Source organism: Schistocerca nitens, chromosome 1 (genome assembly GCF_023898315.1).
Source record: "Schistocerca nitens isolate TAMUIC-IGC-003100 chromosome 1, iqSchNite1.1, whole genome shotgun sequence".
Taxonomy (NCBI): domain Eukaryota; kingdom Metazoa; phylum Arthropoda; class Insecta; order Orthoptera; family Acrididae; genus Schistocerca; species Schistocerca nitens.
The window spans coordinates 502,037,428-502,062,485 of record NC_064614.1 but is presented as its reverse complement, the minus strand read 5'-3'; the positions used below and the strand labels follow the sequence as shown (position 1 = coordinate 502,062,485).

Genomic DNA, 25,058 nt, shown 5'->3' with positions numbered 1-25,058 from the left:
TATCAGTAAGCTTGCTGTCAGTACTATCCACAATCATTGCTTCATTTGTACTAACATTAGAAGATGTATTGGATTCATTACTAGTGATTCTGTGAACTGCTATAGTAATCTTACTTTTTTTTAAGAATCTGTTGCATACTTCACATGAACGATACTATCTTCCTACTAACGTATTTTAGACCTTTGTTTAACATTCATTTTTTCTGCTCACTTAAGTTGATGTTTGTCAAAATTAGCACCCTATGATAAAAATCAAACTTCATTTCACTTTCTGCAGTAACATAAGAAGGCTGACCTACTTATCTCAAAACTTTGTTATGCCTTAGCCTTGTTTCATTAGATACTTTTTTCCACAGTGTCCCTTACAACAACAAATAAAACACAAACACTAAAGGACTTGCAAGGCTTCCCAACTCAATATACAACCTATAAAAATCATCACTAACCATTTGCTCCTTAACAAACAACTCCCTAATTTCAGTTCTCATAATGGGCACTTTAAATTTTCATCTGCAATTCAACACTTTGTTCCTGATAATGAACTGTGTTTGTACATTACTTTGGCATTACATGGGAAGGGCAGATTTTTAGATATTTGGGAGAAGTAAATTTTGTCATCCGAGGTCTTCTGGTACTGCTCTGCACAATGAGCAGGTGGCAATGAAAAGCACCTACTTTTGGGAGCTTTATGAAAGCCACCCTCTTGGCAGCAGGTCCAGTTAAGACCTAGGAGGGATGCATCTTGCCTAATATGCTCTATTTAGTAACACTCAATAGCTTTGCTGTTACAAAATTAGATCATTTTCCCTGTAGCTGCTGACGGTATGGTGGATAATAATGTTATTAACATAAGTTCATGCCATATATTTCATTGAATTCTCAAACATTTCATACGGAGTTTTATTGTACGTCAATGGCCATGACTCTAAAGTTATTACATGATGTGCAGGATGTAGGCTTTAGTATTTAGCACAAGACATTGTAAAATAAGATGAAATGAGAAATGTCGTGCCCAATACCTTGCCCACCGCTACCACAATGGTATTCCACCGAACCTACACAATATACTCTTCCATCCCTAAACAACCTCATGACTCATACCCCTGTAGTAGTAGACACAGATACAAGACCTGTCCCGTGAAACCAACCATGTGATCTACAAGCTAAGCTGCAACGACTGTGCTGCATTCTATGTGGGCATGACAACCAACAACCTGTCTGTCCAGAAGAATGGACACCAATGAACTGTGGACAATAAACAAGTGGACCACCCAGTTGCTGAGAATGTTGCCAAACATGACATCCTTCATTTCAATAAATGCTTCATACCCTTTGCAATATGGGTCCTCCCCACCAACACCAGCTTTTCTGAATTGTGCAGGTGTGAACTTTCCCTGCAATATATCCTACCTTCCCAGAACCCTCCTGCCCTCTACCTTCATTGGTCATTGTCCTCGCCCATCCAGCCTCCCTGTTCCCATTCCATCGTGTATACAGCCCACATTCCACCATTGCACTCGGTCATTTTACTTCTCTTCTTTCCCACTACCCCCTCTCCCCTGCCCACAATCTAGCCTCCTGACTGCACATACCTGCCCTACACTCTCCACCTCCTCCCTGCACACTACCCTACTATCCAGCCTCCTCCCTGTCCCAGCATGTGCACGTGCATTTTGACGAAGACCTTACAGGCCAAAAGTTTTATTTGTGAGTCTTTTGTTGTGCCTATGTGCGACTCAGCACCTCTGCTATATGATATGGTAATTGCAGTCTCATTACATGAAGTTTTCAAATATGGTTAATGACTTCTTTAAAAACAGTTTTAACAAATTTTAATTCATTGTTACATTCCATCCCGGATTTTCCATTGTTACACAGGTCAGTGGATAGAGGGCTTGTTCATCCTCTGACATGCACTGTGGCTGGTTGTATAGGTGTGGGAAAAGCAGCCTCCGAGTTAAGCTGTGTACATGCTATTCATAAAACAAGTGACGTTATAAGCCTTTTGATTCTGTGAGACTGACTTCAAGTGGTGTGTTACGTACTATGAAGTCTGCAGTTGTGATACATGTTTTAAGCAATTCAATGTCTAATTCCCTAGTATTTCTTATATTTTTAGCCATATTGATAGCTATTCTGTAACTGGAATCTATACCTGCAGTAAAGTTGCGACTCAATGCTGGCTTGCTTCCTTTTCTGGATATCATCCTGTATGCCGCAGAAATAACGCACGCTGCCAGAAAATTCATTACTTTGAGCAGTTTATCATCGGGAATTTAACAAATTTTGTTAAGATGTGTAAGTGGTCCTCCATTTTCAACAGTTAAGAAATGAATTCAAACATTTCAGTACTTCCCTTGAACAAAGTCCACTAGAAGGATGTATCAAAACTTTAATCACAAATACAAATAATTTGAAGTCCAGCATACTGTATTTGTTGATACACAGTTCAAAATGAATCAAATAGTTGATATTGTTATATCAGAAGGAAAATTATAACAAATTTTGCATGAAGAATTAACTATCCAAATGGTTCGTGTAAGACAAATGCCGTAAGTGTTCAGTTGGCCAAATACATATTTGCTTGAAATGTTTGAACTCTTCTAAAGCACCCAAATGAATGTGTGCTACTTTCTTATTGAGAAGTAGCTTTTTGCCCATGGCTTCGTTTGCATATGCATATCACACACACACACACACACACACACACACACACACACACACACACACACACTACTTTCACTCATTTGTACAGACATTTCATCCACCTCTCTAGCAGCTTTTGCCGTAGTGTCACCCGATTCTGTGGAAACCTGTAATTCTGCCAGTAACTGTCATTCCAAGAAAAAGGGCTGTAACTGGCAACTGTTTTATACCATGAGGCTTTAAGAGCAGATATTAAATGTATCTGCGATCTGGAGCTATGTGGCATGATCTTTGGCCCAGAAACACGAGGTGCATCAACTACCGACCCACACAAATCAGACGTATTGTGTTTCATACTTGTAATCTTTTCGAAGTCTACTTACATGGAATAAATATCAACAGGTCATTCTCTGACATTTCTACATGAAGCCCCCTCACATCGTCACCACACCACTAATGGTGGTAGGAGTATCTTTAAACAGAAAATGAATCACATATATTCCAAATAGGGTTGAAAATGTTCCAGGCATTCCTGTGATACACTTTTATGTGCCTCCAGAGAAATATTATGTAAGTTTAGATTTCATTCAGAGAAATGTGAGGTTTCAACTTGCCTACAAATAGCAGGTCTAGCCAATATTCTAAAGTATTTTTTCCGCCACACTTATGGTAAATGATGTTTTGCATGGAATTTGCAAGGAAATTAATGCATGGAATCATAAATCTTTGATTAAAAAGTATGAATTTTACTTAACCTAGTTTTTAAGTCCTTCAACTGTTAGCAAGTGTTAAAACATTCAAAATATAAAAATTTTCATCAATTCCCAATTTTTGGGAATCTTCACGAGCCAAACAAATATTCCTGGCAATATTCCCATTTTATAAGTTGCCTCCCACTGGGAATATATCCAGCCCACACCACTAAACATGAGAATTTTGGTTAAATATGATGTATAATGATCCACTCTCCTGTTAAGTACTTAAGTGGTCGCCCGTGCAGTTTCGTTACATTAGTTTCTCTCTTTATTATGTCTTCAGGCTAAGTATATTGTTTTGCCTTCTCGACAAAAATTCTGCCATTTTTACAAAAAAAAATTTAAAACTTGACCTCTGTAGACCACACTCAGCTTTAACTATCTTATACCGCTCACTTCAAGAAATTCCCACAGTTTTATTTCAGAGAATATTCCTCACATTGACCACCCTTTTAATCACGCTAAAAATATTCTCAGATGAAGTATATTCTCCAAAGTTTTACTCGTGGAAACGAGAATGTTCTCTGTAATTCTGGGAATTTAGTACATTCTCAGTTTCATTCATATGTCTCTCCTCTATACAAGATCAAACTGGTGTGCTCAAAATGTGTTGGGTGAAGCTGAGAGGTCAACAGATGAAACTTACTGGCAGATTAAAACTGTGTGCCAAACCGAGACTCAAACTCGGGACCTTTGCTTTTCGTGGGAAAGTGCTCTACCACTGAGCTACCCAAGCACACCTCGTGACCCGTGCTCACAGCTTAATTCCACCAGTATGCTGTGAGGACGGGTCGCGAGGTGTGCTTGGGCGCTCAGTGGTAGAGCACTTGCCCGCGAAAGGCAAAGGTCCAGAGTTCGAGTCTCGTCCGGCACACAGTTTTAATCTGCCAGTAAGTTTCATATCAGCGCACACTCCACTGCAGAGTGAAAATCTCTTTGAGGTTAACAGATATTCAAAAGGCAGTTTCCAAAATCTTATGTCAATAAAGACTGACAGCTCTATCTTTCACATATTGCTTAATGCTAATTAACCATAAACTCCACAATGGGAGTGAAATTTGATTTCTGGGAGTATTACAAATGGGCAGACATTTTTCAAACCCTGCAAACAGCAAACTTTAAAATATTCATAGTACTTACACACCTAGGTGTGAACAAATACTGACAGCTAACTTTGCATTGGTCATCACTCCTATCATTACTTATAATATTTTTTAATTACTTAATGTATTTTTCTTTATATGAATGGGGTATCCTGTCAGTGTGATGATCTAAATCATGTAAGAGGAGAGGGTGTGTCAGTCTGCACTTTACAGGCAGTTGCCACACCAACAGCCTGCCACCTTAGGTAGCTGGCCAATGAGAATACACCGCCTGAAATGACCTACATTTCCCAGTGTTTAATGTGTCACTAAGTTAACAAACACAGAAGATGCTAGTAAGTGGTTGGAAAGTAAGATCCAAATTCTGGTGTAACCTTTCTATCCTTAATTTTCGAAATTTGTCCAGTAAATTATTACCACCATGTTCAGTTGATAAATTCAGCAAGTGTTATTCAACCATGGTAGAGAGGCACCAAATGCAAATCACTAATCAAATTCAGTATATGACCACTGTTTTTACCTCATCCTGCAGACGTGTGATGTAAATAGACTCCTAAATTGTATGTGCTCCCTAAGCTACATTCTTACTTACTATAATACAATGTTCACACAGATTCACACTTCTGGAGCTCCTCAATGACACCTTACAAAATTTTAGGGTTGCAGAATTAAATTTCTGTCCATCTCTACACAGGAAGTTCTAGATGGTAGCTCAAAAAATTAATCCTTCACAGTATCCCTTAATCCAATTGATATCAGAGGGTGTAGAATTTTGTTTCATTCCTTCTCCTTGTTTTAATGTAGTATAATGCAAATAGCCAACACTCAGTCACCATAAATTTGTAAGAAAGCAATTTCAATCAAACCTAGCTTTTACAAGGGACTTTGATGGAAGATTTAAGCCAGTTCAGTTAAAATTCCAGTACCAAAGCAATATTATTCTGTTCCATCAGCAGCAGAAATAGAAAATAATTCAACAAGGTACAAGAAAATAATTCAACAATGTACAAAGAAAATATTTTAACATTAGGTATTGGTTTTCCAGAAAAATCACTGGAAGCTATTATATCTATTTTAATGTAAGTACAAACTGCTTGTTTTCAAAATACTTTTCTTACAGGCAACTATTAATTTGAAGGACTTCAAGCCTGAAAATATAAACGTAACGCTTGCCTGTGACCACATACAAGTAGAAGCTGAAAATCAAGAATACACTCCAACATCTGCATCAAAGACGAAAGTTTGTAAGAATTTTATGTTACCGCAAAACGTAATTCCCGACACTATTGAATGTCTTTTAGCACCTGATGGTACCTTGACAATTACTGCAAAACTGAATCCTTAATTTCGAATTAATTGTTAATTCAATGTGGATCTACATAATGAAAAAGTTATACAGTTGTGCATTTTTTCTTTCTTTTATTTCTTCAGCAGAGAAAAAAACTACAATTATTTCTTTGCTGGAGCGGCAGCTTTGGGTTTAACAGCCTTAGGTTTGGCAGCTACCTTGCCTACTGCCTTTTTTGCCACAGGTTTGGTATCTGCAGAACTTTTGGCCTTCTTTTCCTTCTTTGGGCGAGCCGCTTTTGCCTTTGCAATTTGTGCACGTCTCAACTCCAGCATTTTAGCACGCCTAGTTTCAGCAGGTGTTGGTGTCAATGTTATCTGTAACAAATGTGTGTCATATGTCATAAATACTAAACTTTTGTTCATAAAAACCTATTAGTAAATTTTATTTAAAACAATTGTTTCACTTTATGCAGCATTCCCTTTAGTTATCTTTTCTTAATATAGTGGGTATCTGTGCAACAGAATGTTTAACAACAAATCCGATAGTGTCAATATTGCAAATGATAGTTCATTAGAATTGTACCAGATCTTAAACATGCAATGCTGTCCACAATGCAAATGGGAATTTTATTTCTCACTTGCCTCTTGTTATGTTGCAAGCCTTTCTACACTACGCCATTCTGCCAGTTTATGCTCAAATGTAAGTATAAATATTTCAAGTACCTAATTTAACTTTTTACTGATATACAGATGAGAGGGCTGAAAACACACACACACACACACACCAGTGGCTGATGGGGAGATGGGGTGGGGTGTTATACTTCAGTTAATAGAAACTGAATATATCTGGCCAGCATGAGAGCCACCCTTCACTGCCAACATACCATAACACCTTAGTAGACATCAAGTTTAGCATGTTACTGGAAGCAGACAACATGCAGTCAATGACATGAAATAGGATGTCACTAAACTTTAATGTACTTCCAGTTTACACAAATTTTGTCTGCTACAAATGCCTCACAAAAGTGTTACAAACTGATCAGACATTTGTATTTCGTCCATTCAGACCCAGACCTTATCAACCATGACTGCTAACAAACACGCTCTCTGCATTCCCTGCTAAGCACAGCTTTCTTGTGTCTTCTGCTTGCCCAATGCTGCTAACTGTGTTGAGAGAGAGCTTCCTTGACACTTTGTAAAACTTACTGGATTTTGAGGAAACTATTCAGTGAAAAAATTGATCATTGCACACCTTACAGTATCTAGCGGACAGTTGCGCCCCTGTACATTCGGATGCATAATCAAAACAATCTTCATATTTCATGAACAGTTCAAGATATCAAAACTAGGTTTTAGCAAACTGAAACACACAGAGGCACATATGCTGTATTATCAAAACACTAAACTTTTTTATTCACCAACGTAAAGAACTATGCAGTAGCAAGAAGGTCAGCAGAAGGGACCATAAATATATCAGAAGGGATCATGGGAAATCCTGAGGCCCACTTCAAAACATCCTCAGCACCTGGCAAGCAGTATGGCACCGCACTTTAGCTTGTCCACAGCAGTCTGAAGATTAACTCACTAAGAAACAAAAAGAAAAAAATGACACCCCCCCCCCCCCAAACTTGATATCCAAAGCACACCAACAAAAAATACACTAAGTCAACAGCAGCATTTCTCCAGTTCAGCAATGTGAATAAAACCTATCTGATACTAATCGATAACATACAACGAATCTGTTGCTATACCCAGAACCCATGTCACGCAAAAAGAGCAAGAACATGTTTATGCAATCACAATTAAGCTATGCAGTATACTTTTACCTGTTTTTCTTAATATCTCTCAAAAATTTGAATTTTTGGACAAGCAAGGAGACCTAGACTGGCCCAGTTCTATTTCCAAGGTCAGTGCCCCAAAAGCAAGTACAATTCCCAACAACCTAAAAGAAAATCACCTTTGAAGAAGATATCTTAGAGTGTTTTAACAAAGCCACTGATAGCTGGCATTAAATCACTATCTTGAGATCACTTATTTTTCACATCATGCAAGAAGGCAGCCCAATTTTCAGCCATTCTGCACACCCCCCTCCACTAGCGGCCAATAATAATCGTTCTCTTTCTGAGCGGCTAGCAGTGTTACAGCTATAGAGAGAGAATCTCGCTGCTACATGCTGCACTGTTTCCACACTTCACGACAATCTAATTATTCATTCAACTATCAATTTTTTGTTACTTTTTTCTTGCAGCAGTATAGCTGTGAATGTGTATATTGTAAATGTTTTAAGTGTTATTTTAAAAAAGTCAAGTGGCAGCAATAAACGTGAAGTGCTTCACAAGCAGGCAAGGCAGATTATTTACCGCATATACAACTTTTTCAAACGTGAATTTGAAAGCAGGTCTCACTGTCTACATTGGAAAACAAGAACGGACTGCAGAACCACGTGGTGTCGGCAAGAGAACCGTAAAGAGAGTTGTAAAGGAAAGAGAGCTGTAGGAACCGTGGAAAGCATCGTATCACCTGGAAAGCATTGAAATCGCAAGGGAGCAGTAACACAAATGGATGTTTTTAACAACGTTTTACCAAGTGCTCCATGTGCGTGATGAACGCCAGACATAACAAAAACATGTCAGTTATGCAGGCTTGAAGGTAAGCACTTCGTCAAGGTAAAGCATTTTAAAAGATGACTGTTGCAGATGTTAGGAAGAGAGTTTAGTTCAGAGAAGTGACATGCGTGCAGTATGAACTATATCCTATATAAAGATTCACGATACAAGAGGAAGAGGTAGTTCAACGGTGTATTACCTTGACGAAACATGGGTCAACTAGAATCATTCCAAGAAGATCTGCAGGAAAAAGAGATGGTACTGGCAGTTTTCAAGTTCTCATAGGGACGAGTTCTTGGATAATCATTCTTCATGCTGACTCCTCTTCTGGTTTTATTTCTGAGAAACTTTTATTTACGTGCAAGAAAAACAGCAGTGATTACCATTCAGCAATGAACGCTGTCAGTTTCGTAACATGATGCACAATTCTTGTCATACCTTGCTTCGAAATATGTCACTGTCATTTATAATTCAACTTTTGAACAAAAAACATCAAGTACAGACACCAGATAATTGTGACGGTGGTTTGATAAACTCTCTGCCAAGCACTTAAATGTGATTTGAAGAGTATCCATGTAGATGTAGAATTAGAACTTCCTAGCCTTTTTCATTAGGACTTTGTAACTTTAATTATGCAAACTATTATGTTGAACATATTACCGACCATATTTTAAACCTCTCATTTTCAAGGCATGAGCTAGATAAGGCCCTAAAATGATGGTAATTGTTAACTGTTGAGATATCGGTGGTTTTCTATGTTCTTGGTCAGATTCCCTGGAGTTATTTGTAGATGATAGTTAATTGTTTGCTTGTTCAATGGAACAGATGGATATTACGGTTAAAATTAAGCAGGGAAGAATAAGACAGGTAGGACATGTACAGAGAATGCCAGAAACTGAGTGTCAAGAACATTTTCATAGGAAAACCGGACAGGAGAAGGAGAAGAGGTACATCCATGAAATGGTGGCTGGACGATATGGAAGAAGATCCAAAGGTGGTGGGAATAAGAAATTGGAGAAGGAAGGGGATGGACGAGAAGAATGGAGGTAGGTGATACAGGAGGCTAAGGTTCTTCAAGGACTGCAGAGCCAACCAAGAAAAATTGAGCAGAAGCAGTTTAAGAAAATTTAATGATTTCAGTTTGTGCTTTAAGTTTAATTTTATTGTGTGTTAAATTTTTACTTATAATGCAATTCAAATAGCAATAAATGGTGATTATAGCAAGCAGTTTCAATGTCGTGTTGTGAAAAATTGTACTTTACATCTTCACATAGCTGTCAGCTGTTCTCATCTCCCGACGTCACACACAGTAACTCTGTGGAGCAGTGGACGTGAATTAATATTTCTCATGATGATCGATCGGAATTGGTTTTAATATCTGTTATTCCTTCATAGATTTGAACATATAATACAATGCACCATAGGTAAACTAGCCTGGCTTATCCGCAGCAATGCAGTTCGGCAACATTGGCTTTTATATGGCCGCTCAAGCGCAGTGCTCATCCCCCACGCTTCCTTTCCACTCTGCCTCTATGCACGGAAGTGCCGCCCTAGGTGACTCAGACGTAAGTAGAATTTTTTTAAAACAATAAAATTCTGTGGTACTTGGAAATATTAGTTAAATATTTGATGATATTTTGACCAAACTCCTTTACTTTGCTTTTTGTTTCCAGAAATTTAATAGATTTTTACTTTCACATGACTTAATTTTCACAAATTTTCCATTTGTATAAAGAATTTTTATTTGATAATATAAAATTTTAGTAAAAGTACTACTAACAGGAATCCAACCAAGTTATTTCCAATATATGCTATGCATTCTGCTACCAGTGAGTATTAAAATGATAAAAATGTTTTCCACTTAACAGTGCTATTAACTCTTCAGATTCGAGGTTTTTAGAATTGCGTCTTACTGTTGTAAGACAGACGTTCAGAGACTCAACATCAAATCTTAGCAAATCAAGTAAGGGCAGTCCATATGGTCCTCTCTGAAAGTTCCTCAAATGTAGCTACTACCATATTCAGTTGAATACCGCAATACTGTTAAAAGATTTTCAAGATCTTAAAATTTTCACACTCCCATTTTAACATGCGCCAATAATAGATTTAAGAAAGAATGTTACATATATTTTTCCAGCACTATCAAATGTGGGAGTACAGAACATTATGCACCTGAATGACAAGGCTCTAATCACGTTTCCAAAAATATCAAAGCAAAAATTACTACCTTAGAAACCGGTAACAAAATGGTTATAGACAGAGGACTACATCATGATCCTCCCGATACCCAACTGCTTTTGACATTTCAAAGATAGAATTATCAAAAAGTAAATAGTTATATGTCATTTTGCAATGGCAACACTATTTCATGTAACAACATAACAAACAGAAGTTCTGTTTAACTTAGCAGTTACTTTTACTGAAAGTACAAACAGCATCCCCATGCAATTCCCATGTTAACACAACAAAAAGCTCACATCGCTCGGCACACAAGGACATGCTGAATGAGTTTTAAATTTTATTATTAACTAAAAACCCACATATTGTACAATTAAATCAGCAGCGTACTACCAAAGCCCACCCAACACTTAACAATCCTGACAATTCTGTTACAAACAGTAAATGCTTTCGAATGAATTTCATCTCATTTATAAATATGATGCCACGGAGAATCAGTTTCCCTCTATATAACAACACTGACTGACTTCTAGCAAGATTTAAGTAACAAATTTGTCCAAATTTAGAGGAGCTATCCATCCTCGCACACAAGAAGTTATTCAAAGTGGGAGTAGTTTAGTGTTGCCAATGCAAAAGTCAAGCATTCTTTGAGTGAAAAAACTGTCGAATTTCATCAACTTACTGTTAAACTAACCAATATTGTGTACACTCATTTTGTATGTCACGACTAACCAAGTTGATATATTTGACTATACAGCTTACAATTCAAATTTCCTTTACTTCATGGTTCTCTTATCTGAAGCTGCGAACTATAAAGATGTTTCAAAATATTACCACATCGTAACTACATTCAACCCCATCAATTTTGGTTAATTACTTTTAATAAATTGTAATGAAACTGGCAACGGCCTTGCCAACAGTGGATACACCGGTTCCCGTGAGATCACTGAAGTTAAGCGCTGTTGGGCGTGGTAGGCACTTGGATGGGTGACCATCCAGGCCGCCATGTGCTGTTGCCATTTTTCGGGGTGCACTCAGCCTCATGATGCCAACGAGGAGCTACTCGACCGAATAGGAGCGGCTTTGGTCAAGAATACCATCTTATGACCGGGAGAGCAGTGTGCTGACCCCACGCCCCTCCTATCTGCATTCGAGCCCCTCCTATCTGCATTCTCCATAGAGGATGACACGGCGGTCAGATGGTCCCGGTAGGCCACTCGTGGCCTGAAGACTGAGTGTAATGAAACTATGTCTATGGTGTGAAGTGCTATAGGAGGGAAAATAAACTAACCTATATGTTTTACTCACTGTATAAGTATCTCCACTTATGGATAAATGGAAACAACGAGATGAACTATAGAAGTATGGAGGCAAGAAAGGTTAAGACGACGAACTTAGAAGGCAGTTACATTTATATCGAATATCCATAACATAACGCTTGCTCAATCAGGGGAGCTACACTTAACTTATACACAATTTTAGGTATTTAGTCTGATTAAAATTACACGATTGTTTAAGTGTTGTGGCACTGGCTGTCAGCTACTGCGCAATTGCAGGTGTGACAATAACAGTTGTTGCCATGAATTTAAACTCGTGTACTAAGCTAACCACAACCTTTTAGTGTGCAATATATTTCAGGAAACAGTGGTGAACATCCTGCGGCCAACTAAAATCATGATTGCTTTGTTCACAGTGATTAGAGCTAACCACTACGAGCAACTCTAGACAAAATTCAGTTTCAGCACTAAAAGTTAACTAATTTCACTTTGTCAATGGTTACTTGAAACTTATCATTTTCACTCGCTAAATGTGGTGCTACAGAAGAATGCTGAAGATTAGATGGGTAGATCACGTAACTAATGAGGAGGTATTGAATAGCATAGGGGAGAAGAGGAGTTTGTGGCACAACTTGACAAGAAGTAGTGACCGGTTGGCAGGGCATGTTCTGAGGCATCAAGGGATCACAAATTTAGCATTGGAGGGCAGCGTGGAGGGTAAAAATCGTAGAGGGAGACCAAGAGATGAATACACTAAGCAGATTCAGAAGGATATAGGTTGCAGTAAGTACTGGGAGATGAGGACGCTTACACAGGGTATAGTAGCATGGAGAGCTGCATCAAACCATCCTCAGGACTGAAGACAACAACAGCTGTCACGTTAAATGATGTAAAGTCCTCATTAGCACTTGGTCACAGATTATAGGCAAAATAGGCAGATTTAGACACAAAAAAGAACGATAGGAAGACAAATAAGAGCAAATAAAAATGTCAGTAGAATGACAAACGATGTGCCAAAGTATTAGAAATAAACACATTAAACCAATTAACTGAATACAAATAGCAATCAAACTTTTATGATTAGATATAGACGAGACTAACTTATGGCTGAACTGCATCTTGTGCAGAAGTGTCCATCACTGTCTCTGTGTGTGTGTGTGTGTGTGTGTGTGTGTGTGTGTGTTTTTATCATGCACAATTGAATACTAAATAAAAGTGCCAGATCCATGATTTGGTATCCAGAAACATCAAGAAAGCCAGACATGGAACTGAATATGAACTGACAATTTGCTAACAGCCAATGAGTCACGTGATGCTGAGTGCTGTGATTGGAGGAGACTAGATCGAACGTGAAGTGTTACCTATAATGTAATTTTAATGTAAGCACTGCAGCTCAATAGTTCATGTTGCCCACTTCTGATTGGTGAGAGACCTTTAAGCAGTCACAAAACGCAAGCTGAACAAGTTGCAACCTGGATCATTCTCTAGTTTGTCGATTATTCTTTTACAGCGCTGTTACCCTAAAGATATACAGTAAAAACTGGAGAAAACATCCTAGGGAAATGGATATTTGTGTTACCAGTATTTGGCAGAATAGGCGGCCAATTTGATTGAATTCAGATGCATTGCACAAGGAAATACATTCAATACTTCTGAGAAAATATTTCTTCACAAATGCCACATCAAGGGTCGTTAATGGAGTAGCTTTTATTTTCACCGTTGCATATGAATTTATTATAGCTGTTATTTCACAAGGAGGAGGTGGCAAAAGGAGAGAATCATACATTTGCAGAAAAATAGTTCCCTAATCTGCCATTCCCAAACCCCCCCCCTTCCCCAAACACGAGGAAAAGCTAACTTCCTTTTAATTTTTCATACTTCACGAACAGTCTATGGATTTACTTAACTACAATTCTGTCTATTCAGTTGGCAGCAAAAGAATTCAAATCAAGAGCACACCAGTTCTGTTCATGCTGCACTCTTCACCTAAGAAGTCAGGTGAGACAGAAAGCAACAGCATGAATTCATATTGCACTTGCTAGAGACACCTGAACAAATTAAAATGTTCAAGTTGGGGCTCTAAGTGCATAAAATTCTTACACAAAATACCCTAAATTGAAAAATAACCAGTCAAAATGACCTCCAAAGTTTGGTATCCAAATTTTCAAAAATCCACTTTTAAGGCCCAAAAATAACAAACAAGGAGTGATTTATGAGAGTATTTTTTCCTATAGTTATATACCACACACTACTAGCCTCATATAGAGCAAGAAAACTTACATTTTTTCCATAATTTTTTGTGAATCTTTGAAATTTGAAAATTTTAATTTCAACATTAATAACTGACTGAACAAAGATATGCATTTTTGAAAATGAGGAAATAATTCACATTACTCTACAACTGACCTTATAGTTGCTGCTTATTTAAATGGTTTATTGTTTCATTGTAATAAAATTTAACTGACATATGTAGTTAACACTATCACCCAATAGTCATTTAGTTTATTTACCTTTAATAATACAATATTAAACAACAGGAGCTTTCGCTTTTGTTCTATGATAATAAAAATGCCCATTTACTTTTAGATTTACTGTCAGTAAAGAAGTACATTACAGCTGGGTGTGGCATTGTAGACCAGAATGCGCCAGACAACAGGATGTACTGCGCATGCGCAGCTACGATGACGTAGGCAGCCTGTGCTTGGTGCTTGCTCTGCTCATACGTTTTTCGTCGTATTTCTGGTGGGGCATCACGTGACCATGTGTAGCCTTGCCGCCCGTGCGGCATGTTGTTGAGAGGACATACTGAATTGTACTTAGAGCAATTGTTTTATCATATCCCACACAGATAAAGGATGCAAATAAGGAAGCAGTTCTTGGCTTTTGAGTCATTTCAAAATTAGACTCCACAGCTCGAAGTACCATAAAATTTGACAGATTTTTTTTTTAATTCGTGCTCTGCAATGTTGTTATGTAGCATTTCCAACACGTTTACATCTACACATCACTGCAAAAAGCTACTAGGATGAAATACAAATTACTTGCAACAAAAAGAGTTTCTTGTGTAGCTTACACCGGAATAAAGGACAATAAATTTCATGACTATTTCAAAATGTGAAAAAATTAACATGGTTGTCTATGAGGCAAAGAAACTGTACAACTGACAGTTTATATTCTACTCCAGGAATAAATATGAAGCCATGTGGGGAGTTAAAACGATAAAACATGGTATGCTGCCAGTCTAAAATTTAGCATAGAATGGTATTCTATAAATTTAAGACGTAAACACAAATTAAGAAATAACTTCAGGCCCAGAGGAAGTACGAGACAAGCGCCTTGTGATCGAAAAACACTTTCACAGAAGGCAGATCTATAAAATTCTGCTACAGCTGTCATATTTGAAACAAAATATTTAGTTCAAAACCACTGACCAAATTTGCCTACTTAGCTTCAAGTCAATGTTTACGTATGTTCGTACGTATATAGCATTAAGAGATCTTACAGTGTCATACAAGGAACAGGACATCAGAGACTACTCCAGCAGCATCGGAATTCTGTAAACCATACTAAATGCTTCATTCCGCTCTAATTGCACATTTTTATGTCCAGATGGACTCTGAAGTTCCTGATATTCAGCTTTTCATGTGGTTCTCGTGATACAAATTTTCTTGGAGGTCCAGTACTGTATTCTCATATTTGGTTCTTTATTATGGTATAACGTCATTCGTCCCAGAAAATGAAAATTTGCACTTTAAATTGAACGAGGTTGAAAGTAGCCAATAGCGCGGAATGAAACACTTCGTTTCGTTTCAAATAAACGAACTGCCTCAGCGGAAAAAAAAAGTTAACTCAAGCAAATTTCTCTATAAAACAGACAGAAATAGCTTCACTAAGACATTAATGGTTGATTACTAATATCCTGGAAATATAAAATCAGAAAATTGAAACTACTAACTTATTTTGGTCTTTCATGGTTATGAGAATGTATATTAATTCACTTGGTGGCTCCCAGCCACAGAAATCTGTTTTGTTTTCATTTGACGTGGGAGCTGTAAACGAAGACACGGCCACAGGTCACGTGAGGAAGGACCCCCACTATAACTCAGCTTGCTCTGCACATGCGCGAATCTGGCAGCTTGGGCGCGCCAGGAAAATTTTTCCAGGTAGCTTCTGGCTACTTGCTGCTACTGCTCGTACACCAAACAGCCACGCTCCAAGTAGCCAGAAGCGGGAGGAAGGCACTGCTCATACGCGAATTCAGCTCTGCGTATGCACACGAGCCCGCTGGCAACTGCTCATACGAACCTTATTACTTGGCAATCACATAAAAAAATTTAAAAATGGTCCAGCAACCATCACTGGACCACTTTGTATGGACTGACCCCTGTGTTATGTCATTTTAGAAGTAAGAGATTTTTCTTTTGAGAAATATATGAGTACAAAGTCTACAAACTGCCAGTGTTTGCCACAATTTTCTTCTTTTTATCATCCATACTTTCTAATATATAAACTACTTAAAATTGCCAAAATGCACTACAATAAATAAAATGTCTATAAAACACCACACAGTACAATGTACTTGTGGTAACCGTGCCAGTGATTTTGGTCCCGTCACAGAAATCCACTAGTGTGGCCAGCTATTCACATGGCACAGGCATCATGTTGACAAAATGAGACCTCGAGAATAAATCCATGCGATTTAACTTGCGCGAATACTCAGAATCAATACTAATGAGAATAGGTAGCAAGTCACTGTAAAGATGATCGCTCAGACACACTCTCAGAACTATATTTTCGGCCATAGCTTGTCAGAAAATGAGCACATACACATTCACACAATCACTCAGATAACATTGGTACACGACAGCTGTCTCTGACCACTGTGTCTACAGCCTCTAAGAATATTAGCACAAACAAATCATTCCTCACACTTCTCTGCCTCTCATCAGCAGCTGCTACACTAGTGGCAAGAAGTGGTGGCAGTGCTGATTGCAAGCTGAGGGAAATGGTAGGAAGGGGAGGGAGTAGGGAAGCAGCACACATACTAAGCCATGTCCAGCCAGCGGCCATGCACGACATCTCAGTAAAAGAACCATTTCACCTATTGAGGTGAAACGAAAAAAAGAGGTTTTCCATTTTTCAAATTTCCCTGACATTTTCCGAATTTTCCTGACACGTTTGAAATTCCCTGAACTTGTAGCAACCATGGTTGTTCTAACAATTACGCATGAGGAACATACAACTTCGTCAGAGAGCTCTGTCAGGACTGCCAGTGCAGTCCATTTCACACTCACTGGGTAATGGTAGCACATTATTAATTGAAATCATCCAACATAATTTTCCAATACTGATGAAAGGAACAAAGAAAGCTCAAGAAAACGGTTTTCAGAGCAAAATAGCAGTTTGACATTTTTGGAGGACTATGAAGAACATCACCGATTTGTTAAGTGTTATGAAGACACCACTGTAACGATTTTACATTTATTCGTAATTCATGTAACTTACCATGTTTTGAACTGCATAGCAATAACACACAAGAATCAGAAGCGATGTGGATAATATTAATGACAGACATCGTAACAGCAAGTTATAAAATATTTTTATAATTTAATTACAGAGCACCTACAGCAGTAACTAAGGGTTGGAAAGGATTAAGTGGACAGCAAGAATGTCAGAACACACAAAAAATGCACTAAACAAAGGCCACTCCCTTGACATGCAAACTGTCCATTGATTGTATGGCAACAAGGGGACACTTAGCCAATAGCACCCCAGAGAGAAAGGGAAAACTTGCACAACTAAGACATTAATGAAGCAATGGCAACCTGCAAACTCATCAATGAAGAGAGTGCATAAACTGTGTGTACCACCTTCACATGATGTGGCAATGTAACATGACCAACGAATGCAGACAATGCCAATGCTAATGTAAAAGGTAAGTGCCAAAGGTGGATAGAATGTAGTGCATAACCTAGATAAACACACAGTTTAGCACTGGAATTACAAAGAAACAACATTTCTTTTTTTTTTTCTTCAAAACTATAGAGCGCGTGTGTCCCACGAGAGTGAAGCATACTATAACAGAACGGAAAGCTGCTATTCATGTTGCACTCTTTCAGAACACTTTATTAAACCAAGTTCATTCAATTGTGGACACTTAGATGCATGGGTCTACAAATTTTATGGCAAAGCACTTGCTGAATGATTAGTTAGCTGCACTTACCCCCCTTTTCTTTGCAAGAAGTTGGTCCCTATCTTCTTTACGCTTTAGTGCAGTAAGAATTGCCTTCCTCTTCAACACAGCGGCATAAGGATTCAACTTCAACATAGCACGAGTATTTCTAAGCGGATTCAGTTTCCTCACACGACGGACCACTTTCTTCCTGCAAATAAGTTAGTACATCAGCAAAAACAACATAATTAACCAGTAAATATTTATCATAATGAAGATCAGATGTCAACAATAATCACTGCGAGTTCATAACCCAGTGCTCAAGGGTTTATCATCATTTTACCTTCTCTTGTTAATTAACTCAATTAGTAAGACTAAATCTAATTATTGGAAAGAAATGTTAGTGTTCATTACAAATAATATGAGCAGAACACATGACAACTGCCAGTTTTGAAAACATGGCAAAAATTTATGGTATTCTCAGAACCAATAACCACTTACTGTGGCGGCCTCAGAACTTTCTTGATTTCATCAGCTTTCAGAAGACGTGACAAATCAGTATTAGCCATTTTTGGCATGGGCAAGTTGTACCCCTTTTTCAGAGATGCAGCCTTACGCCATGAGCCATATAATTCATCCAGTTGATTAAATGCAGACTGAGTCCAAATAACAAACCGTCCTACATGTCCACCAGGTGCAAGCTTCAGTAGGTTCAATTTTGTAACATCAATAAGATCAACACCAGGAATGTTGCGGAAGGCTTTTGTCAGGCCCTACAAGAAACAAAATTAAGTACGAAAAACTTCCTTTGTGTGACAAGTACGAGTCAGCAAGATGAATATACTTAACAAGCACATCTTATTAGAATGACAACAACAGCAATAATAATAATAATAATAATAATAATAATAATCAGATGTCAACAATAATCACTGAGACTTCATAACCCAGTGCTCAAGGGTTTCATCATTTCATCAACACAAAATCAAAAACCATAAAAGCGTTACACATGTTAGCAAACCTGATCTTTTCCGTAGATTATCAATGGGCCTCGTCTCTGAATTCGGCGGCGGTTCCTCATTTTCCCTTTCCCTGCTCTAAATCTGCGGGATTTGTACACCTGTTTGAGAGAGGGGAAAAAATGCCGATTCATTTACATTGTAGTTGTTCTAGTACTCGAGAGGAAAAATATCAAGTGAAATATTACCTTCTGAATGTCAGTCCACGCTTTGATACGACGCAGAAAAATGACTGCCTGCTTCGTTTTGTTGTATTCCTGAATTTTATCTTCAACCACCAATGGGATTTCAGGAACTTCCTGTATCATGTGACCTAACAATAAATGGACAATTTAACACTAGGATTATATGGAAATCAAACATAATTCACAAAAACAACAAAACAGACGTTTTTTAACTGTTGAGCACCTATGCCCCGATCACAGCATGCTTACTCTGAAGGGAACGCCAAGTTGCTCATTTATATTGCACTTTTTCGGAACACTTGACTAAATTGAGTTTACTCAAGTGTGGACATTCAAGTGCACATGAAATTTCTTGTAAAGCACCTACCCTTAGACATGACTAAAGCAGGAACACCAGTAGCTGCAATGGCAGACACTACCGCGTATCTCTTTTGATTGACATTTATCTTGCGATGCCAGCGGCGCCATGGTTTAGTGGGAGCAAACATCCTCCCACCACGGCACATGTTACCAAAAGCTCCTTGTCCTGAACGGTGAGTACCACCACCACGGACACGGGGAATACGAGCAACAGCACGACCAGTTCCCCATGATTCTGCACTTGTCTGATGGCCTACAATAAAGCCCAAAATTAAGAAACATGCAAAAGTAAACACTCTTATTAGAACTGTTATACCAAATCAGATAAGTAAATTTTATCATTGATAATCAAAAACACGGACCTTGAATTTATCATCACAATGGTCATAATAACTATGTATGATGGAATAAGTAGCCACTTGCCAGTCATTCCAAACAGTAAATAGAAATATAAATGTTAGCCTCTTACAAACTCATAACCTTAGAAATGCAAGAAGTAGAACATACCTGCATCCTTGTTAACACAGTATGGTTGTCTGTGATTCTTGCTCATGCTATCATGGATAAAATTCACGACATCTGGTCTTATAGGTGCCTTGAACACCGATGGTAAGGCAACTGTTGTACCAGTGGGTTCATTTTTATCGCTGTGTATATTGATCAGAGGGCGAGCTGTCGAGAGAGACTGGAATGGAAAATCACACAAAGATCAATGAACTTGCAGCATTTCAAACTGTTTCCGTTTTAATAATTATGATCACCTTAAAATCAATTTGGAAACGTTTAACCAGGGGCACATAACTTACAAAAATAAAACTACATACATTGCCAACCTCCGTAAGAAAAACGCAATTTCCAACAGAAGGCGGTTAGACCTAAACCCGAGGAAATTTTAATAGGCTACAGTTTCTTCGGTGTTGCACTTGCGCATGAAACATAACATCCACTGACAACTTACGGCTGGATAACTGGTAGGCACATCATGCCACACATTAAAGCTAAAGTTCCAAGTGTTACACATTTCAAGATATGACTCTAAATATCAAAATTCCGCAACTCTTGCACACGTTTTCTTCACCACAGCATATAATTTAAAACAAATAAAACAGCATACGAAGAATCAGGCCCCTCTACCCACGCGTGCACACAATTTTAGCCGAACACGTGTTACAAAACTAAAACATTCTATTCCCACGGCAAGATTATCTAAAATGATTGTGAAATAATTAATAACTTAACACTTGCTAGACTTATTTCCTAATATCGTATTACCATTTTAATTCCTTCTTCTGACCATCCACCAAATACTTTCACCACTACTTCAGATCCGCCATAAAAAGAACGAACGAACACGTTGGTGGAAGTCCGGAGAGCACTGCTGCCAACGCTTGCTGTCAGAGACGGAAATTGACCAGCGATAATTTACTGCAAGCAAATTCCTAATTGTTCTCTCATTTCAGTTGTTCAGTGAAGGACGATTAATTTAAGAATCTTTTCAGGTATTGAACCATATAGCGAGACACGTGGAAATGCTCCATTTTAGTCAGAAAGTTACCCATGAAATATTTCCTTCGGAAACTCGATCCCAAGGAGATTATTCAACATCTTCACACGACGAAATAGAACGTGACACTGTGACAGAATAGGACAACTGACTGAAATGCATCAACTGCAACCGGTATTCGGCATTCGTCATTTTGGATTCGAAAATTGTTTGGCCTTAGGTTCATGTGACGTCCCTCACTTGCTGTATGGTTCAATACTTTATGCCGACGGCGAATTTACGGAAGATTTGTTAAAGATTCGATTACGGCTAAATAACTGTGACAAGCAAGAATGTATACATCATCACAGCTCGTGAAACTTTGCTCTGGTTCCTGCCTAACCAAACAATCCAAAATTGTGACATATTCGGAGAAAACAGCAAAACATTCGTAACAAGTGAAAGTATAAATGTCATTGATGCTGATTTCCCATGCAGCATTTTAAGCTGTGCCCTTTGAAATCCCTGCCCAACAACACCTTTGGCAAACGCGACTAATTCGGGGGTAAACAGTTATCAGTATAAACATCACTGCTGGTCGTTTCACTTGTAGAAGTTCCATCTTTAGTTTTTTTGTCATGTTGAAGTTACTAAATCGGAAAAACTCCTTCCCGAGAGAGCAAGATCTTTTGCATAAATAACATCGAATATTGCAGAACATACTTCTGTTATGTGAATAGGAAAGAACCATAGTCTGTTTCAAATGCAAATATGGAAAAAAATTATTAGCGTGTTGCAAGACACGAAAAAGACGAAAGACTTCGACTTCACGACCACACATCTCCAACCACAAGAGCATGCCGATCATATTCAATTCTGAGCATTATTAGAGTTTATCATAGGTTGACTTAAAGGCAATTTACCGTCCATGTGTCGTTAACCGATATTTCATTGTAACAAATCCTAATGAAAGTGACATTTGTGGTAAATTTTCAGTGGGGCATTGCCTTGAGACAGCATACTATCATAACACGGAAGTTGTAACATGGAAATACAAAATACAGTGCAATCCAATATGGTATCTGAAAAGCAGCGAGCTAGGAACGTCACATCACCCGACCCGAATGCCAATTGTAGCTTCCGAATTTTAGTGACTCGTCTTTAAAAATCCCATTGTGCCTTCCAAATGGTGGCATTCAAAAAGGCCTCCAAAAGACTGGACTACGATGAATATGTCAAGTCCTTTCCAGTAAAAAGTTATGATATTGGTGAGGAGAATGATGTCACAAAGTAAACTTCGAAATGCATTGTGGTTTGCTGACAGAAAAGGTTAATGGCACATAAATTCTGTATTTTTGTTTGTATTTTAAGCAAATATTCACAACCTCAAAAACGAGTCCACTATGGATGAGAATACTTTTTAAAAAACTATGTATTACAAGTAATTAAATAATAATAATGACTTACAAGAATTTTTATTGTCTTATTGCCACTTCATTATTACAATGTTTTCATTGGTCTTTCATTTTAACAATGTTTTTATTGATACTCAATTTTTGCACATTATTGATGCCTCATTAATACCATTGTTTTGCAAACTGTTGAAACCTCACTTCCTGAGTACTGCCCGTAAGATTTTATCTTTCGTCTGTAAATATATTGGAAAAGTAAATAAACTTGGTATTGCCTTGTAGAAAAGGCGCCTCTGATCACTCACTTGATACGAATTTTTATTTTCAAAACGTGTTTCATAGAGTTAACAGGCTGTGGTCGAAACATAGTTGACTCATTTCATATCTACAGCCCATCTTTTCGCTTCCTCGTGTCTTTTATGTATTTCTATTTTATTCATCCCATAATACACATTTCACAGATCATTGGGTTTCATTGTACAGGAGACATGTTAATTTTTGTCTTACGAATTTCAAACACTATTTTTACCAGTATAGGTTTATGCTCAAATCAAAAATATCACTAAACTGTTTTACCACTCTGCAGCCAACAGACACCAAGCCACTGAACAACACCCGTTTTTCATTTCCTGTCTCACGGAGATACAGCTCTTCCACTGCGATCTTGGGTCTGTGGAGCTGTAGCTACAAGTCAGGATATAGACACTAGTTGGTGGCACGTTATTCCCCAAACGTCTAGTCGAACAGAAATGGGATGCCCGACTACCACAGACACCAGCTAGGTTTCTCTGTTCTCATGGTATCATGACCCAAACATGCATTACTCATTCTAGCAGATAAATAAAGTAGCAGCTGATTACAAAAGGGGTGGTAAAATAGTTTCCATTTGAGGACTGCACAGTTCAGAATCTGTATGCTAATCAGCAAAAATCGCTGTGAGCATTAACGCCATCATCCCACCAGTGCACCAGACTGAGGATAAATAAATGTAAATGTCGTGTGACTAGGGCCTCCTGTCGGGTAGACCGTAAGCCAGGTGCAAATCTTTCGATTTGACACGACTTCGGCGATGGGATGAAATGATGATGATTAGGACAACACAACACCCTGTCCCTGAGAAGAGAAAATCTCTGACCCAACCAGGAATCGAACCCGGGCCCTTAGGATTGACAGTCTGTTGCGCTGACCACTCAGCTACTGGTGGCGGACAGGCTGAGGATACCCACTTGGTAAAACACCATGTCCTGCTGTGTGAAGAAATTTGTAACAGCCTGTTGCACATCCTCGTCTGACAGTCAGCCCTTCAAGGCCTTTTTCAAGGGAACAGAGGTGTGATAATGCCATGGGGAGAGACCATTTGCGATGTGGAGACATGTGTTATCATGAACTTGGCACTCTCAGCAGTGGGTTTCGACAGTCATGTTGCCCCATACACATTCTTCAATGTCCAATGGATTTCTACTGGTGTTTGTCCTTAAGCAGGAAAGAAAATAATACCAGCATGTTGGCACCGCTTCGGTGCATTTCCATAATAACATCGCCATAGTTCACGTCTCTACATTTACCACACGCACATGGGAAAGACACAAACGCCACACCAATCCCTTGCCTACAGTTCGGTACTTACACAAAAACATGGGACTCACACTACATTGCACATACACTGCAGCAGTGCCATCAAATCAAAACTTTTTGATCGTTCCTTATATTTTCAATTTGTACATTCATTAAAATTTTGGAAGCTATTGTTCAACTTTCTTTCTTGGGAAGTGGGAACCTGCCACAATCATATTTATTATTTACATATGTATTACAACTGGTGATTGTGTTACACTTTTAATCCACTGTGTTCTGTCATTGAGCAGAGGCTCTGCCACTTAAGTGCTACTTCTATCCATGTAAATATCTTGTATTTAAATATAGCATAATATTTCAATTTTCTTTTCTTTGTGCGAAAAATGCCAAGTTGCACTGTGCACAATGTTATATTCGATTAGCTAGTTCTAATACTGGAAGAATGCAAGACATTGTAATCAGTGCCAGGGTAAATTCACACTGGATGTCATGCCACATGACATCAATTCGCTAACCCCTGTACCAAACCGTGAAAGTAATTTTATGGGATACTATTTGTGATACAAATATATTATTGATTATAGTATCAGAAGATGGATTATAATATTGGAATGGTGAAGTCAGTGAATAGCCACAGCAAACTTAATAATGGGTATTCTTGATGAATTTGGAATGGTAAATTGCTGGGAATGAAAAACATTTCAAAACATCAACATTTCTTTACTAGTAAAAATACATACATAAAAATTCATGATACAATATCTATAAGAGCATACATAGACCGTATTTACATTTTTTTGCCTTTTGTTGTTGTCATCTCCAGTCTGAAAATTGGTTTGATGCTGCTCTGCATGCTACTCTATCTTATTCATATCTGAGTAAGTACTGCAACCTCCATCCTTTTGAATCTGATTACTTTATTGGTCTCCCTCTATGACTTTTATCTCCCATACATACCTCCAACACTAAATTGGTTATCCCTTGAGTCTCAGAATGT

At 38.2% G+C, this 25,058-nt stretch overlaps 1 protein-coding gene and 1 pseudogene across 1 annotated transcript; one reads left to right on the top strand and one right to left on the bottom strand.

The window, feature by feature from the left end:
• Nucleotides 1-5,903: 5,903 nt before the first annotated feature.
• LOC126252925 (60S ribosomal protein L4-like) lies at nucleotides 5,904-21,017 on the bottom strand. The gene is made up of 8 exons (XM_049953920.1): nucleotides 20,864-21,017; nucleotides 20,099-20,276; nucleotides 19,599-19,844; nucleotides 19,235-19,359; nucleotides 19,049-19,147; nucleotides 18,529-18,800; nucleotides 18,079-18,238; nucleotides 5,904-6,169 (listed from the first exon to the last, which is right to left on the bottom strand). Exons 1-8 carry the CDS (start codon nucleotides 20,864-20,866, stop codon nucleotides 5,954-5,956), a joined length of 1,299 nt encoding a protein of 432 aa, XP_049809877.1. The 5' UTR covers nucleotides 20,867-21,017; the 3' UTR covers nucleotides 5,904-5,953.
• On the top strand, nucleotides 11,479-11,597 carry LOC126212906 (5S ribosomal RNA; annotated as a pseudogene).
• Nucleotides 21,018-25,058: the final 4,041 nt, after the last annotated feature.

What these genes read in the sequence shown, in the direction of transcription:
- LOC126252925 (XM_049953920.1), bottom strand. An exon ending in CTGTGTTAACAAGGATGCAG is followed by an intron (nt 19,845 to 20,098) that starts GTATGTTCTACT and finishes GCTTTATTGTAG; the next exon opens with GCCATCAGACAAGTGCAGAA. An exon ending in TTCTTGCAAAGAAAAGGGGG is followed by an intron (nt 6,170 to 18,078) that starts GTAAGTGCAGCT and finishes CATTTGTTACAG; the next exon opens with ATAACATTGACACCAACACC.